A 20,798-nucleotide genomic window follows, 5' to 3' on the forward strand; every position below is an offset into this window, starting at 1 on the left:
TCCAGATTTGCTATTTTAAAAATATTATTATACGATCTCACTATTCTTTCAATAGGAGCATTTCTTTCCAGATTAGTTTATTTAATTTCTGAGTGTTTTTCTCACTGCTATACGATGGACCTGACACCCATGAATCCATGGTATGCTAAGATATTCTTCTATATAGCATGGAAAACATAATACCTGGGAAGAGGCTCCGTGCTATCCTCGTCCAGGTTGTACCTCGATATCACTTCTTGAAACCGGTCCAATAGAGGCATTATGGCTAAAGGGTCATTGTCACCTGAAAAAGTATTAGATTTACAAAGTTTCCTCTTATCATAAGTTGTCAATGTCAGAATTCAGATAAATATATATAAAAAATATATTCGTTACAACTTACTTTCAGAGCAAGTCATAGAGTCCATGTCTTCGAGCATGGAAAATTGAAGCAGGGTCTCGAAGCACGTGCGTGCAAACTCCTCTCGCTCCTTCAACTCTTGCTCGTTTTCTGTTACGGATGACAGAGATAAATCAAATAACGTTGAGAGAAATGAAGACAGATTTCGAACAATATACCTAATAAAATTCCTCTTGCTAACAAGTTAGCCCACTTCCGTCTTAGATTGCATTATCACTGTACCATAAGGTGCAACAATATTTAATACTAGAGACAGTTTTGATACACTAGAGATTATAAGTGCATCAAAACTGAGGCGGACTAATGTGTATAATTGTCTTAATTTCATTTAGTTGCTTATTAAACAACGAATGTTATTTAAATAAATAATAAAGGTATGTTCAGTAAGTGTAAAAACTATAAATACATAAATATATAATGGAATTAAAGACAAATTGTGCATGTGTGCGCTCAGTGGTGTAGCTAAATTCGGATCACTTTTGCGGAAATTTTGTAGGCACGTAACCTATCTATAAAATGATCATTGATAAGTTGAGATTGTAGAGGATATATTTAAACTTATAACAATAGTTTACGTGTCTGAGGCTGGTGGCGGTGCAGCGAGCCGGCGCGTACCAGCGCCAGCAGGCGACGGGCGTGCCTGGCGGGCGCGCGGGGCGACCCGCGCAGCACCTCGTCTCTCACCATGCCGACCACCTCGCGAGCCTGCGCCGTGCCGCCCACCCTACAACCATTTATAATTATCAGCCTATTTTACAATAACCCATAAAGGATCCGTCCGTCTGTCTAGATAGCCCAGTGGATATGATTCTCTACCTTCGATTAACAAATAATAATTAAATATACACACACAATGTCAAGTTGTGTGTTTAGTTACTTTAAAAACTGTATATACATAAATGTACAGGACGCTGGGCAGTATTTCCCATAACTCTGGGGTTATATTCTTTATCGAAAAATAATTTAAAATGTTCAAGGCCCATGTATTTAACATTTTCTAAGTAAAATTAACATTTTCAGGGAAATAATATTTCTTTTGTAAATAGATATAAGTCGTATAAACTTGTAATTATGACGTAGCCAATTTTACGTATTTTAAAATGCAAGGATTGATAAAGGCGTGTGTTACATGGATAGTCGGAATTATTTGATTTACTTTGTATGAAAACATACAAAGCTTTTATTTTTTAGTTAAAAATATTAGTTATGCAGTTCGGCTCCTATAAGTGGACTCGTCAACACATTCAAGTTATGGGAAATACTCCCAAGCACCCTGTATAAGTGAGCCGTGATAGCCCAGTGGATATGACCTCTGCCTCCGATTCCGGAGGGTGTGGGTTCGAATCCGGTCCTGGGCGTGCACCTCCAATTTTTCAGTTGTGTGCATTTTAGGAAATCAAGTATCACGTGTCTCTAACGGCGAAGGAAAGCCAGCGTGGTGGACTATTGGCCTAACCCCTCTCATTCTGAGAGGAGACTCGAGCTCAGGAGTGGTCCGAAATGATGATGATGATGAAACAAATCTTGCAAGTTAAATTTGATCCACTTTGAGCTGAAATTTTGCATGCATGTATAAATCGGACGACAATGCAATGTTATTATGACATAGAGTTGATCTGACGGTGGAGCTAGAAGGTGGTCATAGGAACTTCGTCATTAAACGACGCAACCCCATCGAGTTTGGGCTCGTTTGATTCGTCTCAACGAGTACTTTCATACTAGATGGTAATACTTAATATATTAATGCAAAAAGTCATTCATCACAAAATCTCGAAAACCGCTTAATGTACATAGCTGAAATATGGCAGGGAGGTAGTTTACAGTTAGTAGGTATCCACTAAAGACGGATTTTGCGATAGGGCCGGATTAAAGAGTAAATTCGATCCCCGCCCTCGGGATTATTCCTAACACAGAATTTCCAAATAGTTGGAGGGGATGGGAACATTGGTCATATTTTAAAAAAATAAAAAAAAAAATTTTTTTTTTTAAACATCGGCTAGTATGATGGGGATGATGAAGTAATAAAACAACTTACGGCGGTTCGAACATGAAAGTCTCCAACACAGTGGGCAGGATTTCCCAAAATTCAGAGTACTCGTCGGGATGTTCTCTAGCTAACGGCAGTCCGGTCGCCAACACCTGCAACGTTTGGCACGTGATGTAAAATACTTACTAAAAGCAAGAGAAAACAATATTTTCGAATAGCAGACCCAGTCAAGTTTTGCTTTGACAGTTACACAACCAACCAATCGCAAGAAAAATATCGGCGACAGAAAGAGTTTTTAGTCGCCGATTTTTTTATATTAAAATATTGTTTTTATAATAAAGCTGCCCGGTCTATATTAAAAAATCAACATGAAGTCGCTTCTTCATGCTGATTTTTTATGACTGACTAACTTGTTAGGAGGATGAAAATAAAAACCCCCTTCGGTTTCTACATGGTATCGTACCGGAACGCTAAATTGCTTGGCGGTACGTATTTGCCAGTAGGGTGGTAACTAGTTACGGCCGAAGCCTCCCACTAGCCAGACCTGCACCAATTAAGGAAAGCTCCAAACCTCCAAAACCAGGCGTTTAGCGTTTCGTTATGATTATGTGAACCGAAATGGGTGTGGATTTTTATCTAACGCCTAACAAGTTAGACCACTTCCATTTTAAATTGCATCATCATTTACTTATTCAAAGGCCAACTTGTAAAGACTAAAAAAAAATGTCCCTGGGCCACAACGCAGCTCACACTCAAAGATCGCCTTGAAGTGTCTACCTCACCACAGACTTCACTTTTTCTTAGTCTCTCCTTCAGTAATACTCCATTCATAATCCTCAATGCCTGTACGCTACCTATGAACCTCATTAGAAGGCTCAAAATCACTCAACAGGCGATGGAGCTAGTTATACTTGGAGTATCTCTGCGTGATCGAATCAGAAATGAGATTCGCAGAAGAACCAAAGTCACAGCTCAGCGAGTCGCGAAGCTGAAGCAATGGGGAGAGCGCATAGTTCGGATAACCGATGGATGGGATCCTAAGTGCTGTAACTTCGCACTGGAAAGCGCAGTGTTGGTCGACCTCCCACCAGGTGGACCGAGGACATCAAGCGGGTTGCTGGGAGCCGCTGGATGCTGGCGGTTCCCAGCAGAGACCGTGGTGTTTGGAAGTCCATGCAAGAGGCCTATGTCCAGCAGTGGCTGTTAATGATGATGATGATGATGATGATGATGGTGATGATGATGATGATGATGATGATGATGATGATGATGATGATGATGATGATGATGATGATGAGTACCTGTAGCAGGAGCGAGGCGATCTGTGTGGGCTCGTCCGGCTGGTCTCGCTCCCTTTCGCTGTTTCTGCGCCGCTTGTCCGGAGTGCATTTCTTTACCGCTTCGTGGAGAGCCTGCATATTTGGACGAAGAACGAATTAAATAATAATCATTTTTTTTTGAAGTCTCTCTGTCATAATAGACATATTTTATTACAAATGTCTTCGAACAGTGCGTGTTGCCAGTGCCTATGGTTCCGAGACTTGGTCGACTTGGTCTCAGCGTGCACGAATTAGAAATGAGGAGATCCGCAGAAGAACCAAAGTCACCGACGTAGCTCAACGTGTCGCGAAGCTGAAGTGACAATGGGCGAAACACATAGTTCGAAGAGCCGATGGACGTTGGGGTCCCAAGGTGCTGGAATGGCGACCCCCAATAGGTGAACGGACGACATCAAGCGAGTCGCAGGGATTCGCTGGCTGCAGGTGGCTCAGTATCGTGATGTTTGGAAGTCCCTACAAAAGGCATATGTCCTGCAGTGGACGTCCATCGGCTGATATGCTGATGATTACAGATGCTCCGCGGTTTTACCTGGGTAGTTCAAGTTCCAGTGGGAACTAATACATTGATGGGATAAAATATCATGACACTAATAAATAACGTGGCTTTATATATCAAAAAGGATTTTCAAAATCCAGAGATTACGTTCGAAATCCATCCGAATAAAAAGGCTATGTAAGAGTGGCTACAACAATAATGTATCAGGCGAGGATTTAACTAGTCACCCTTTAACGTATTTTATTTTAATTGAATCATATTTAAACAATTATACAAAATCTTTATAAATCTGTGGTTAACGGTGTAGATTAACGATTTAGTTTTAATGTCAGTAATTTTTTTTTGAATTGTAATCTTATCGTTTACTGTTTTTTAACCCAAATAAATAAATAAAAAAAATAAACTCAAAAAAAAAAGAAAAAAAAAACTCAATATACATTTATATCAATTAAGCTTAGTTTACTAGCAATTTTGAAATGTCAAGTTATGTCATGATTTAATTGTGATAATTAAAGTTACGAGGGTTCCAAAGAAGACTTGGTCCGAGAAGAGTCCACAACAAATTCAGCCAAGAGTAATTTTTTGGTTTACGTTTAGCGCAAGTCACTTTAATACAAAGATAGACGTATATACGTACCTTTTTTTTGTTTTTTTTTTTATTCTCTACAAGTTAGCCCTTGACTACAATCTCACCTGATGGTAAGTGATGATGCAGTCTAAGATGGAAGCGGGCTAACTTGTTAGGAGGAGGATGAAAATCCACACCCCTTTCGGTTTCTACACGGCATCGTACCGGAACGCTAAACCGCTTGGCGGTACGTCTTTGCCGGTAGGGTGGTAACTAGCCACAACTAGACAAATTAAGAAAAACTCAATCTGCCCAGCCGGGGATCGAACCCAGGACCTCCGTCTTGTAGATCCACCGCGCATACCACTGCGCCACGGAAGCCGTCGTTTACCTGCAGCAGGCTGGGCAGTTGTCGCGCGCTGGGCGCGGGCGCGGCGCGGTACAGCGCGGCGGCGGCGGCGAGGCAGCGCGCGGCGGCGGCGGGCTGCTCCTTGGCAGCGCCCGCGAGCGCCGTCAGCGCTGCGAACATCGCCGGCAGCAGCTCGTGCCGACTCAGCGCCTCCTGCACCAAAAGAACAGCCGTCAGTTACAAGGCTTTTTGTTAAATAGCCTCAGACCAGGGTAGTTGACTCGTATCAACTCTATATATATATAAAAGAAAGTTTGTTACAACATTTATAACTCGAGATCTGTTTCTCTCCAGTTTTTGATTTGTTGGATTTGTCTCCGCCTAGAATAGCAGAATACATCTTAAAAACAATGAAAACTCGACGAATAAATAATTATGAAAGATGAATAATTTTCCATAAATGTTACTTTGTTTAGGACCTATCAAACATTTGTTGTCCATCCTGTCAAGTACTGTATAAAAGTAATGATTGACATTTATACGTACGTTCGGAAATACTAACAAATGACTCACATTTACGCGTGCGTTCATTTTATCTTGAGTAAATTAATAAAATTAGTAAATTATGTTGTCTATGATTTTTCCAAGATATAAGGGTAGGGTTAGAGTAGGAGTAGGGTTGGGGTAGGAGTAGGGTAATGTAGGGTAGGGATAGGTAAGAAGTTCACATAAGTCAAAGCGAAGCTTGACCGGGTCCTTTAGTTTAATATAAACAATATTAATTTCGCATAGTACATGGAATAATGGTCCGAAATCTATCGATATTAATTAATAAAATTTCAGTATTATAAAATTTACAAATCATGTCAAATCAAGCTTTTATTGTCTGTCTGTTTGTCCAGGCTAATCTCTGTCAAGGCTTAAGCGATTTAAATAGACTATTCACTGGTAGATAGAGGAGGTTATTGAACAGGTCATTGGCAGATTGAGATTTTCTTAATTTGTCCAGGTTTGGCTGGTGGGAGACCACCCTACCGACAAACACGTACCGCCAAGCGATTTAGCGTTCCGGTACGATGCCGTGTAGAAACAGAAAGGGGTGTGGATTTTCATCCTCCTCCTAACAAGTTCTGTTCTCATCTTAGACTGCGTCATCACATACCATCAGATGAGATTGTAGTCAAGTGTAAAGTATATAAAAAAAAAATATATAAAAGCTACTTATTATCGCGGAAAAATCCATGGTTCTCGCGGGATTTATTAAAAAATGAATTACACGCTAACGAAATTGCGGGCGTCCGCTAGTATATTATGCAAGTCGAGGGCAAAGGCCGAAGGCTCCATGTTGCACACGACATAAGAGCAGACACACGCACCTTGTGAACGGTGTCGAGGCAGTGCAGTGCGTGCAAGCTGACGGGCGCGCCGCCGCCGATGCCGTCGAGCGCGGAGGCCGAGGGCTCCACACTGCACACGATGGACAAACACTCGCCCAGCTTCTGTACGTCTGCACCCGTGAACCTGCAGACATTTCGTTTTTGAGCGGCATGTTTCACTTGAAGCAGAGCTTCTCTGATATAAACCCGGCTCGAAGGACCAAATGTACGCGGGTACTACACAATAATATAAAATACTAAAGACAAGACTTAAGACTTAACAAAGTGATATTTCATAATTTTCTATCATTGTGCAGTTCCAGCAAATGCATGTGGTACTTCAAATGGCAAGTTTACATCACTTGACTATGAGTCATGTGGTTCATAGCCTGGCTGATTTTAAATCCGGCTCGAAGGACCAAATGTACTCGCATTATTTACTCGCGGTACAGCTGCTATAAATGCTAAATATCACTTTGATTATATTTTTAACATTTCCTAGTGTTGTGTTCCTGGTACCGAACAGCCTACATAATGTTTGAAGTAATAGTGCCGGATCGAATGCAATGTTTGAACTATACAACAGATCCGTGGATACAGATCCGAATATGGATATTTGATGTTAACCTCCCCGGAATCGGTTAAGAATCTTAATTACCATTCAATAGAAACTTCCGCAGAGTACAAGTAAGTTCTGCTTCATTTAATAACGGATACGGATCATTCCTCTATGGATACGCGGCACATCACTAGTTAGAAGTAACCCCCGCAGTACTCACGTGGGTCGAATGTGTTGGAAGATGAGCGGGAAGATCTGCACTAGCGTGGTGAGGAAGTTGAGGGTCGGCGCGTACGCCTCCGCCGGCTTGCCGTCCTCCTGAACTGAGAGGAAACATAGATTCATCATACATCATCATCATTATTATCATATCATCCGATGGATGTCCACTGAAGGACATAGGCCTAGAGTAATTGCGTAGGGACTTCGCAACATCACGATCCTGAGTCGCCTGCATGCTGCAAATCCTGGTGGATATCATACAGTAGGTAGATGACATTACTCAAATGATTTGATGTTGATAAAGACCGAAAAAATTGTGAATAGGCCAGCAGGTGGTTGAGACATCGGACACTACAATAGTGCTTAGGCATTGTGTGGCATTGTCGTGATAGAACAGTGAGTATGACCTCTGCCTCCGATTCCGGAGGGCATAGGTTCGAGTTCAAGTGGAAAAACATCGTAAGGAAACCTGCATACCTGAAGTCTACATGTGTGAAGTCAGCCAATCCGCATTGGGCCAGCGTGGAGGATTATTATTGGCCTAAACCCCTCTAATTCTGAGAGGATTTTCGTGCTCGTGAGGGTACCCGAATATGGATTGATGACTACTACTACATTGTGTGGCACAATTTAAAAATTAAACTTTTTTTTTCTTTATTTATATTACCGGGAGCGTTGGCAGCCAGGCCTTCAGCGATGGTGGTCCATGCGGCCCAGGCGGCGGGCCAGACGCGCTTGGGCGCCTCGCCCTCCGCGCGCCCCGCCGCCGACACCACCTCTTGGAACGACTTCAGTGCTGCCACTGACACCTGGGAAACAAAACCATTCACATTAATCCATTTGCACACAAAATGGACATCTTTACCTTGCTAAAGCGCGTCGCGCGTTGCGAAAGGGGTCTAAATGGAAAAAATTAAGACCAAAAGATGTAACGACACTTTTTGCTAGTTGTAAGCCGTGCGGCGTGCGCGTGTTTCTCTGTCTGTCTCTCTCTCTCTCGCTCATAGAAAGCAAGCCAGTTTTTTTCGTCTCGTCTTTCTATTTCGCATTGCATTGCATCGCATTATATACAGTGTTTTTTGTACACAATAAATAATAACAACTTCGTCCCATCCCGGTGTCCCTTGGCACCTCTCAAGGTTTTTTTTTAATTTGTTCTTTACAAGTTATCCCTTGGTAAGTGATGATGCAATCTAAGATGGAAACGGGCTAACTTGTTAGGAGGAGGATGAAAATCCACACAAATCCGAGGTTGTATTCGTAGCATAATTTGCTACTTTGGAATTAAATTCATTTAATATATTTCTTATTAATTTGGAAACATTTAATTTTTTTTTTGGAAACATGTAAAAAGAAAAAAAAACTGTTTTATTGGTCCTTAAATAAAAAAAATCTCTCTCTTGCCAACACTTCTGGCCCTGCCTCCGACTCCGTTTCCGAATCTGATAAAACGAATTTAAAAACACCGACTCCGCCTTCGGTTCCGATAAAAATACCTGCTATAAGTATAATTTCATGTCATATTTGACCACTTTCGCCATTATTTGATAAAAAACATTATTACTTGAGGACTATAGGCAAAAATTTCGAAGCTATGATGAAAAAAAAAAAACATGTGCCAAAATTTGTATACCATACCTCATGACTGCGCCGCAAAGCGAAGTCGGTGATGTAGTCGAGCAGCGCTGTCCAGGACCTGCCGAAGTCACCCACGGACGCCAGCAGCTGGAACCGCGAGTGGAACACGCGCGACACGCCTGACAGCGTCAGCACCTGCAGCCAGTGGCGTGCACAACGCATTTAACTAGGGTATGCCCTTGGTTCTTAGGCGATCGAGATATGCTGAGCCGAATACAAGTTGTTAATGATGATGCAATATAAGTACAAATTGGGATGATGACTAGTTGTGTTCCTATATATTATTATGAAGACCAATATAAGGGATAATCAAGGGATAATATAAGGGCCCGTGACAGCCCAGTAGATATGACCTCTGCCTCCGATTCCGGAGGGTGTGGGTTCGAATCCGGCCCGGGGCATGCACCTCCAACTTTTCAGTTGTGTGCATTTTAAGAAATTAAATATCACGTGTCTCAATCGGTGAAGGAAAACATCTTGAGGAAACCTGCATACCAGAGAATTATCTTAATTCTCTGCGTGTGTGAAGTCTGCCAATCCGCATTGGGCCAGCGTGGTGGACTACTGGCCTAACCCCTCTCATTCTGAAAGGAGACACGAGCTCAGCAGTGAGCCGAATATGGGTGATGACGACGAATATAAGGGCTGATAAGACCAAAATTAACTAAAAAACAAATACTGTCAGGATGTTTGTAAATTAAATAAGGTTATAAAAATAATTAGATATACAACTAATCGTTTTTATTGTACAAATGGGAGCTCACGTCCACGTACCAGTAGCGCTAACGGCTTGACAGCCGGTAAAACTGATCGTGTGTTGGTCGCATATGATGATTATGAATTTAGCAGTATGTTCTAATTAAAATTAAATAAAACGACAACAAGAAATCATTAAATTTTCATTTGTAATAATACTAATAAAATAATAAAAAGAAAACAATTACTTGGTTTAAAAACTTTCATGTATGCAGTCCATATGACTGACAGTTGAAAACAGCCAATAGAGATAACTCCTAAAGTGATATGTCTAAATCCATGGGGGTACATTAACATCAGAGAGAGCTCCGCGCAAGAGCATCGTCGATGTGGACTTTTCCACTATAAGGTATGCAAATGGGTCGTCCAATGTAACATTTTTCCACAAATTTGTATTATTGGAATTTTTATAGAACGGAGTAGAAGTCGAAACGACTGTATTGCTCTCTGAGACAGAAATTGCCACTTTGTGTGCCACTTGGAAAATATACACTTTTTCACTAGCCAAATCGTTGAACTTTGCGTCCACTCTGTCGAATATACCAGTAAGTCCCATTTCGAGCAGTGGTTTATTTAATAGCAGATTGGACTGCGCTCTAAAGTTTGGTAACTTGACCTCGACCTCTTTCAAACCGAACGTGTCCACATCACTTTGCAGTTTATCCAGAATGGCCTTGACGGATACGCTTCTGAGATTGCTCAACACTTCTCTGACGCTGTATCTGTTGTGCGGTCGTATGAGGAGCATGCAGTACTTGTCCCCTGTGTACGGCAGCTCTGTGACTGTCGCTTTCAATGAGTCTAAATCTGAGGAGCGGAGTCCTGCTCTCAGCGACATCATTTCCATTGATTCGTCATCTCTATTGTAATTTTTCACTGAACGTTGAAACGGATGCGCCCACATCGCGTAAAATCCTAAAAAATTACACATTATCATCGTTGATTCAGTGAAATCTTCCTCACCTATCAGGTGATAGTCACTATCGAATAGTTCTTCCATCGTTAGCCTCGCTATGTCCGCCGCCTGCTGGGGTTCGCCAAAATTAAGTCGTCGCGTAGTAAAATGAAAATCATTCCTCAACCTTTTGAGCCAGTCGCGATTTGCGCGTGAATTTTCATCATAGAAAAGGAAATTCAACACCTTAAAATAAACATTTTCACTGTCGAACACCGATGTGTTTAAACTCTTGAACTGTCGCACGCATTCGCCTCTGTCCTCTGGCAACGTGAACACTTGGCAACTTGGTCCCGAGTGCTTCCCGAAGTTTCGTACGCTACACTCAATAGCATATACAAAATAGAGTAAGGTGACACCATTACACAACCATCTGGTTCTAAATGTTTATAGGCATGATATAAAAGTTCGGAGCTAAAATGTCTAGTGTTGGTTATAAAATCTAAAACACCGAACGACGGAGTGACAGTGAATATAAAGAATATTATTAGACGCATAGCGGTGCGGCGGTAGATGCGATTGATACCAGACTGAGTGACCTTTAGCTGACGTAAGAACCGCCTTGATAGGATATCTATTATAGCTTTGCTGTAAGCTACGTCCGCGTTAATCTCAGGTCATATTACATCTCGACCTGTGAATCCCGTTTTACGGAATCGTTATATAACTTACTAACCAACGCTCGCGACTTTGTCCACGTACGTCTGGGGGAAAATAACATCAACCTATGTCCTCTCTGTTGATCGGTTTGAAGGCAGTGCTATGCCTTAGGCTTTAAAAGTTTATTGTGTTGTTTGTATCTTTGAAGTTGATTATTTTTTATGGTAAAAAAAGATTTTATTTTTCTACTTTTAGCTTAGTGACCGAAATTGCCACAGTACTGGCAAAGTTCGTTTACTTATTTCAGTTATTTTGAGTTTAGGATGAAATTACTGAGCTGATTTAAACAAAAAAGAATTACCAAAATTGGTTAATAAATGACGGAATTATAAGGTAACAAACATATATATATATGTATAACGTAGAAGCCGTATCCTCACTAAAATAATCACGGACAGAACCGGTGACCTGACATTGGTCATCGGCTCTGCCATTTGCATAGGATCACTTCGCATAATCTCACTAATCGCTTACACAATTAACTACTAGTTCTACTATTTATCCTGATTAAGGATAAAGGATTATTATCCAACAAGAGCTGTGGACGGATCGAATTCCACAACAAGAATGAGCTAGACCGTCCGAATGCCCGTAAATTGAGAACCTCCTTATATATATTATCCCTGTATTCCTACGGGAACGGGAACCACGAGGATAAAACCTCGCGGCGTCAGCTAGTTTATAATATACTAGACAAGAAGGTTTTACCGGACCCGCATTATTTTTAAATAGTGTTATTATAGATAGTGACCTTTAGCCTATTATCACGTATATGTATTTTGTTGCACATTAAACGATATAAAATATGCGTGAGTGATATTATAAGGGTTCCGTTTTAGTACTTACAGACGTTCGAAACCCTAAAAACCTTTTTTTTATTATGTATAAGCATGCGCTTAGCTGCAACTGCAAAGTTGGGGGTGTGTGCCCCAGACCGGATTAGTACCTACGCCCTGCGAATCAAAGGCAGAGGTAAAGAGTTCAAACGGATAATCAAGTATCTCGGTATCACTATTCAAAACATACTTAACTACATAGGTTTACGTTTTTGCGTTTGCAAGATTATTTTAAGAAATTATGTTAATTTTACGTCAATTCGTTAACTTAACGTTACTAAACTAAATACCGCACTACGAGTATTGCCACTTTATACAGTCGATAATTGTGTAATTTCGTTGAAGAAACAATGTTATGTAGATGGCCTATGGAATCGTTATAAAGGATCGGCAGAAAGGGGTTGCGGTCGTGATGGATTATGACCTGAGATTAACGCGGACGTAGCTTACAGCAAAGCTATAATAGATATCCTATCAAGGCGGGTCTTACATCAGCTAAAGGTCACTCAGTCTGGTATCAATCGCATCAACCGCCGCACCGCTATGCGTCTAATAATATTCTTTATATTCACTGCAACTCCGTCGTTCGTTGTTTTAGATTTTATAACCAACACTAGACATTTTAGCTCCGAACTTTTATATCACGCCTATGCACATTTAGAACCAGATGGTTGTGAAATGGTGTCACCTTACACTATTTTGTATATGCTATTGAGTGTAGCGTACGAAACTTCGGGAAGCACTCGGGACCAAGTTGCCAGGGTGTTCACGTTGCCAGAGGACAGAGGCGAATGCGTGCGACAGTTCAAGAGTCTGAACACGTCGGTGTTCGACAGTGAAAATGTTCATTTTAGTATGTTGAATTTCCTTTTCTATGATGAAAGTTCACGCGCAAATCGCGACTGGCTCAAGAGGTTGAGGAATGATTTTTATTTTACTACGCGAAGCCTTAATTTTCGCGAACCCCAGCAGGCGGCGGACATAGCGAGGCTAACGATGGAAGAACTATTCGATAGTGACTATCACCTGATAGGTGAGCAAGATTTCACTGAATCAACGATAATAATGTGTAATTTTTTAGGATTTTACGCGATGTGGGCGCATCCGTTTCAACGTTCAGTGAAAATTTACAATAGAGATGACGAATCAATGGAAATGATGTCGCTGAGAGCAGGACTCCGCTCCTCTGATTTAGACTCATTGAAAGCGACAGTCACAGAGCTGCCGTACACAGGGGACAAGTACTGCATGCTCCTCATACGACCGCACAACAGATACAGCGTCAGAGAAGTGTTGAGCAATCTCAGAAGCGTATCCGTCAAGGCCATTCTGGATAAACTGCAAAGTGATGTCGACACGTTCGGTTTGAAAGAGGTCGAGGTCAAGTTACCACACTTTTGGGCGCAATCTTATCTGCTATTAAATAGACCACTTCTCGAAATGGGACTCACTAATATGTTCGATCAAAAGGATGCAAATTTCAACGATTTGGTTGATGGAAACGTCTATATTTCCCAAATAGCGCACAAAGTGGCAATTTCCGTCACACAACATAATACAGCCGTTACGACTTATACTCCGTTCTATAAAAATGACAGCCTATACAGAAATTCGAGGAATAAATTTACATTGGATGATCCATTTGTATACATTATCGTGGAAAAGTCCACATCGACGATGATGTTCGGCGGAGCTTGTTTTGATGTTAATGGGTATTAAAACTGATCGCTTTAGGAAAGGTGGATATGGAGATCATATGTTTAAATGAAATTTTTTAACCAGTTATGGTTTTCTTTTAATTATTTTACTAGTATTATTAAGAACTACATAAACAAATGAAATGTATTTATATAATATCATTGTTGGTTCAAATCACGGAATTAAAAATACATGGAATTCGATTCTGTCATATTTAATTTTGAAAACTACGTACCCACTAATAAATATTTATGATGTTGACTTAAAATAAGAAATATGTTATTATTTTGCAGTAAGCTTCATTTCCTTAACAACTACTTATTATTTTTTATTGACACAGATAAAAAGCAAAATTATTATAAAAGTCCCATTTTGTCTCTGTTTAACTTATATTTTTTCGAGAAAATCGAATTTATAGTAAAAGAATATAGTCACAGACACACGGAGTAAAGTTTAGGTAGTACTTTACTGATTTACAGTGATATAGCACTAACTAAAGTTTACTCGACGTAACCTTTATCAAAGTCGATTTTCATATATAATTTAATACAACCAACCAAGCGTACGTCCTCATATATGAGGATACGCGGGCCCCGCTAGCTAAAGCGTTAGCTTTAGTTTTTTCTACGATCTGTGGTTTAAATAATTAAACATACGAACACATTATTTCACTCATAACATAAACAAAGATAGCATAAGGTCAACTAGTTTCCGCTTATCATTATGTGCAATGTCCCACTAGCGATCCGCTAGCTTAGTGTTGAAAACTTGTACTATGACCATTCATTGTCAGGGTTCCGTGCGTGAGCAAATAATGGTATCCTTATAGAATCACTCGTCTGTCCGTCTGTGCACCCGTATCAACTCGTACTAGACCGATTACAACTATATCCAAATCTATACTAATATAATAAAGCTGAAGAGTTTGTTTGTTTGTTTGTTTGTTTGATTGAACGCGCTAATCTCTGGAACTACTGGTCCGATTTGAAAAATTCTTTCAGTGTTAGATAGCCCATTTATAGAGGAAGGCTATAGGCTATATATCCCTATATTATCCCTGTATTCCTACGGGAACGGGAACCACGCGGGTGAAACCGCGCGACGTCAGCTAGTGAATAGATGAAATCGAAATAATATGGGTGTCAACTTTGGGGGACAAGATGTAAATAAAATTATTTACAAACTGCATTCCGACACATAACAAAAGCTCGTTGTGATAACCACAAATTTATTTTTTTTGTAATTGAAAAAAAAAAAATAGTTACTACTGAACATAGCCCTCTTATAAGGATTTCACAAAAGAAACCGTTATCGTAGTGTAACCAAAAAATCAACAGCATTCTAAGATCATTAATGAAATAATATATCATACTGTATTTTGATTACATAGAATAAATGGTCATACTTAGTAAAAAATATGTTAGTATAATTTGCTTTTTTTACTTTTCAACAGATGTTACGAGGGCGTCTATTATTTTATCTGTTTACACGATATACAGAAATAGGGATGACATTTTTTTTTTCTAATTTTATATAAATTAAGAGTATGGTAATAGTAAAGCAATTTTGTAAAAGTAACAAGGTATCTGCGATCATGACTTTCGGAGCTACAGGGATTTAAAGGGTCATATTTTGCGGCGCTGCTGTGGTTCACTTAACAAAGGCATTCAAACAAAATTACAAATTACTTGTGAGTCTATGTTTATATTTCAAATAATGAAAAATAACACCAAGCATTTAAGGAAACTAAAAATGTACATGTATTTGTATCTATATAAAAAAAATTGAATTGATTTTATATCTTACTAGCTGACGCCGCGCGGTTTTACCCGCATGGTTCCCGTAGGAATACAGGGATAATATATAGCCTATAGCCTTCCTCGGTAAATGGGCTATCTAACACAGAAAGATTTTTTTAAATCGGACCAGTAATTCCTGAGATTAGCGCGTTCAATCAAACAAACAAACTCTTCAGCTTTATAATATTAGTATAGATATAGATTTTTTTACAAACATTCCGACAATCTTTGTTTTTAATCTATTAATTAGTAACTATTGACCTTATTTACCCGAATCTCTCATACAAATCAATATATTTTAATCTAATCATCATCCCCATTATCTTTCTACTATATACAGACCTGCGTCTCCGCCCATTGCTTCTGCGCAGTGTTTCGAGTGTGGTGGATGAGGATATGTTCTCCGGTGTCCACCTTCTCCGAGCTGGCGATGTTCGACTGCTTCTGGACCTGACAACAACATGACACGACTGACTGACTGACTCTCGCCAGCCACACACGATTATATACCGTCATGTGAGCTGTTGCAGACTTGATGGTGTGCTGGTCATGCTTGATGGTATGGTTTCGTTGGGCTGGCTAGCGTAACACTCCTACTCTCTCCTCTACATATTGACATGCAGATAGTCAAGAAAATTGTCTAACGCGGAACGTTAGACAAAGTCAAAGTCAAAATTCATTTATTTCAAATAGGCTTAGTTTACAAGCTCTTTCGAAACGTCAGGTAATATTAAACTTAAGATAATGGTGATAATGATTATTCGAAAACTTAAAATTAAAGTTACGAGGGTTCCAAACGCGCCTTGGTCCGAGAACAGACCACAACAAACTCAGCCAGGTTTATCCATTTTTAGTTTATCACCATTTAACAATAGGTATATAAAAATGCTCCTATTGAAAGAATAGTGAGATCGTATAATAATATTTTTAAAATGGCAAATCTGGATATTTTCAATAGCGGTTCTAATTCTTTTAAAAGTAAATTTATAAAACATATGTCGATGAATAATGTACTTTAAATGCATTCTGTTTTTGTTTTAAATGTAATTTCTTATTGTTAATTCCCATTATTATTGTTGTAATTACATTTTTTTTCTTTCTTTTTTTTAGTTTCTTTTTTTTTTAGTGGTAGGTAGATTTAGTTTTTGTTTCTTTTTTTTTAATTAAGAATTGTATTAAAATAAACGCATGTCGAGTTAGCCTGTAAGTGGAGTGTACAATGTAGCATATTACTTTTTAATGCATGTTATGTTTAATTAGTCATAAGCTTTTTGTATACAACGTTGGCTTCCGAATAAATAAAATAAAATAAAAATATATAAGTAGCCTGTCATGTAATACATTTCATTTCCAAGCAATTTTGTTATTTACGTAAGCATTGACACTATAATACGACTTTTCTATAAGCTTACGTTTAATAAAAACTTTGAACTTATTGAGAGACATGCCAGTGATTTCATTTGGCAGTTTATTATAAAAACGTATAGAATTGCCCTTAAAAGAATTACTAATTTTTTGTAAACTAGTGTGATGTGCAACAATTTTATTTTTATTTCTGACATTAATATTATTACAATCACACCTTCTTTCTACAGTCTATCTCAATCAAAATGTTGCCTTCTATTTCATTGGTTGTGTGTATAGTCGGTTTACGGACGATCATTTTACACCTGTAAATAATAAATTGAGACATTGTCATGATACAAGGTATAAAGCTGTCGGTTCTTCATTATTGAGTCAGTCGTTCCTTTGCTATCTCAGATGAAACAGGTGCCAAGTGATTGTAGTGAAGTGTCATATATCTCTGTCGTATTGATGACACATTGATGTCGTATTGATGATAATAATACACAGTATTGAAGATCAACAAGTGAATAATATTTCGAAATCCCTCTGAACTTAACAATTATTAAAACTACGCTTAGTTCGATTGTGCCTCACTTATTACGCAACGTGATAATGAATCATGCTTTTTCGTTCGTGCAGCCGGTGTTCATCGATTTATAAGTATATAAATACGTCAAAAATTATTTAGTCCATTGAAATGTTTTTGACGGCCTCCGTGGCGCAGTGGTATGCGCGGTGGATTTACAAGACGGAGGTCCTGGGTTCGATTCCCGGCTGGGCAGATTGAGATTTTCTTAATTTGTCCAGGTCTGGCTGGTGGGAGGCTTCGGCCGTGGCTAGTTACCACCCTACCGGCAAAGACGTACCGCCAAGCGATTTAGCGTTCCGGTACGATGCCGTGTAGAAACCGAAAGGGGTGTGGATTTTCATCCTCCTCCTAACAAGTTAGCCCGCTTCCATCTTAGACTGCATCATCACTTACCATCAGGTGAGATTGTAGTCAAGGGCTAACTTGTAAAGAATAAAAAAAAAAAAAAATGTTACATTTTTTAGGCCTAACCTTGCGTTTTTCAGAGGACGCAATTTTATTTTTTTGCTGTGTAGGGGGGGTCATTGTAAAGCTAAAACCAAGTTTGTGGGGTCGCCACCCTTGTCCCGCGGCGGCCATCTTTAAAAGAAGGGTTGAAATGGTTTTTACGGTATATCTCTTAAACTATTCATCTGATAAAAAAAAAAATTGTTAATGTTTTTTTTAGCAAATTAAATTTTCTACAACTTTGGTCCAGTAACTTTTTATCGTAAAACAATAAATAAAAAAGTTATAAGCAAAAATGTTCAATGTTGCCGTGGGTCACATACCTGGTCCAGCATAGGAAAGAGTACGGCGAGCAGAGCGCGCCAGGCGGGCTTGCTGAGCAGCGTGCCGTGCGCGCTGATGCAGCTGAACAGCGTCTGGCTGGCGGCACGACGCACCGGCGCGCGCGGCTCGGTGCACAGCTCACCTGCGTAAATCAAGAAACCATTTAATCTATTGTTACAGAAGACCTTAATCGTAGGAGGTTAAGGTTCACAATTGCAGGTAGTGCGCTATGTTCCACTGACACAAGTGATCGGTACTCACTCAGTCGTATGTAGAGGCACATCCACAGGCGGTCGAGCGGCGGCAGGTCGGGCTGCACGTCGGGCACGCTCGCCGCCTCGCTGCTCAGCGCCGCCGACAGCTTGTCCCGGTTGTGGTACAGGTAGTGTGACATGTTCCACTGACACAAGTGATCGGTACTCACTCAGTCGTATGTAGAGGCACATCCACAGGCGGTCGAGCGGCGGCAGGTCGGGCTGCACGTCGGGCACGCTCGCCGCCTCGCTGCTCAGCGCCGCCGACAGCTTGTCCCGGTTGTGGTACAGGTAGTGTGACATGTTCCACTGACACAAGTGATCGGTACTCACTCAGTCGTATGTAGAGGCACATCCACAGGCGGTCGAGCGGCGGCAGGTCGGGCTGCACGTCGGGCACGCTCGCCGCCTCGCTGCTCAGCGCCGCCGACAGCTTGTCCCGGTTGTGGTACAGGTAGTGTGACATGTTCCACTGACACAAGTGATCGGTACTCACTCAGTCGTATGTAGAGGCACATCCACAGGCGGTCGAGCGGCGGCAGGTCGGGCTGCACGTCGGGCACGCTCGCCGCCTCGCTGCTCAGCGCCGCCGACAGCTTGTCCCGGTTGTGGTACAGGTAGTGTGACATGTTCCACTGACACAAGTGATCGGTACTCACTCAGTCGTATGTAGAGGCACATCCACAGGCGGTCGAGCGGCGGCAGGTCGGGCTGCACGTCGGGCACGCTCGCCGCCTCGCTGCTCAGCGCCGCCGACAGCTTGTCCCGGTTGTGGTACAGGTAGTGTGACATGTTCCACTGACACAAGTGATCGGTACTCACTCAGTCGTATGTAGAGGCACATCCACAGGCGGTCGAGCGGCGGCAGGTCGGGCTGCACGTCGGGCACGCTCGCCGCCTCGCTGCTCAGCGCCGCCGACAGCTTGTCCCGGTTGTGGTACAGGTAGTGTGACATGTTCCACTGACACAAGTGATCGGTACTCACTCAGTCGTATGTAGAGGCACATCCACAGGCGGTCGAGCGGCGGCAGGTCGGGCTGCACGTCGGGCACGCTCGCCGCCTCGCTGCTCAGCGCCGCCGACAGCTTGTCCCGGTTGTGGTACAGGTAGTGTGACATGTTCCACTGACACAAGTGATCGGTACTCACTCAGTCGTATGTAGAGGCACATCCACAGGCGGTCGAGCGGCGGCAGGTCGGGCTGCACGTCGGGCACGCTCGCCGCCTCGCTGCTCAGCGCCGCCGACAGCTTGTCCCGGTTGTGGTACAGGTAGTCCGATATGTTCCACTGACACAATGAAAACATGCTGCATTACGTGACGTTCAAGTGTAAGTGTCAAACGCCACTATTACGATAGACGTTATACATCATAATACGGGTGATGACATGGTTTCAATATATTGATTTAAGTCAATCTTTCGTGCCATTTAGTATGGAGCGTTTTGTATTGATCCGCGGCAGCGCCGCAAAATTGTCCCTAAAAGGGTCAATTTTGCGGCCCCTGTGACTCTGAAAATATTGATCGCAGATATCCTGTTACTTATACAAAATTACATAACTATTAGCATACTCTTAATTTACATACAATAAAAAAAAGCTGTCATCATCCCTATTATCAGCCAATCAGGTGGCGCATATATTTCTGTAATCCTCACCATGAGTCCGACAGCCGAGAGACTAATGTTGAGCTCCTTGGTCTGCCTGGCGAAGGCGGCGGCGGCGGCCAGCACGCGGCGCAAGCAGCGTGGCCCAGCACAGCCGAGCAGGTCACCCGCAACCAGTTGTGCGCATTGGAAGGCCGAACGGACCAGCTGTTCACTGGAAACAAATGAGAATATAATCCTTCAAACTAATACTAGTATATAAAAAAATATTAAAAATACATTTTGTGTATGAAGGAAATTAAATCGAAACATCTATACTAATATTATAAAGCTGAAGAGTTTGTTTGTTTGTTTGATTGAACGCGCTAATCTCTGGAACTGAAAAATTCTTTCTGTGTTAGATAGCCTATTTATCGAGGAAGGCTATAGGCTATATATTATACCCGTATTCCTACGGAAACGGGAACCACGCGAGTGAAACCGCGCGGCGTCAGCTAGTCTTGAATAATATTGGGATAACACGTAATGTGCTTTAACAATAATTGAAGATTACAAAAAGAGACAAACAGTTGACAAACATGATACATAAATTCT

The 20,798-nt window shown here is 41.2% G+C and overlaps 1 protein-coding gene across 1 annotated transcript in view; it reads right to left on the reverse strand.

Annotated features, from left to right (window-relative positions):
- The window catches only part of LOC112056363 (protein MON2 homolog), a 57,490-nt gene that overhangs the window by 7,282 nt on the left and 29,410 nt on the right, over window positions 1-20,798 (reverse strand). Inside the window, exons 24-37 of the mRNA XM_052889275.1 lie at window positions 20,256-20,418; window positions 19,749-19,887; window positions 18,346-18,488; window positions 15,982-16,089; window positions 8,936-9,070; window positions 7,965-8,106; window positions 7,296-7,398; window positions 6,517-6,661; window positions 5,183-5,353; window positions 3,689-3,799; window positions 2,436-2,539; window positions 976-1,124; window positions 383-490; window positions 184-283 (exon numbers count right to left, since the gene is read on the reverse strand). Coding sequence (XP_052745235.1) covers window positions 184-283; window positions 383-490; window positions 976-1,124; window positions 2,436-2,539; window positions 3,689-3,799; window positions 5,183-5,353; window positions 6,517-6,661; window positions 7,296-7,398; window positions 7,965-8,106; window positions 8,936-9,070; window positions 15,982-16,089; window positions 18,346-18,488; window positions 19,749-19,887; window positions 20,256-20,418 — 1,821 coding nt within the window. The remainder of the gene's footprint in view (window positions 1-183; window positions 284-382; window positions 491-975; window positions 1,125-2,435; window positions 2,540-3,688; window positions 3,800-5,182; window positions 5,354-6,516; window positions 6,662-7,295; window positions 7,399-7,964; window positions 8,107-8,935; window positions 9,071-15,981; window positions 16,090-18,345; window positions 18,489-19,748; window positions 19,888-20,255; window positions 20,419-20,798) is intronic.

Source organism: Bicyclus anynana, chromosome 25, assembly GCF_947172395.1.
Source record: "Bicyclus anynana chromosome 25, ilBicAnyn1.1, whole genome shotgun sequence".
NCBI lineage: Eukaryota > Metazoa > Arthropoda > Insecta > Lepidoptera > Nymphalidae > Bicyclus > Bicyclus anynana.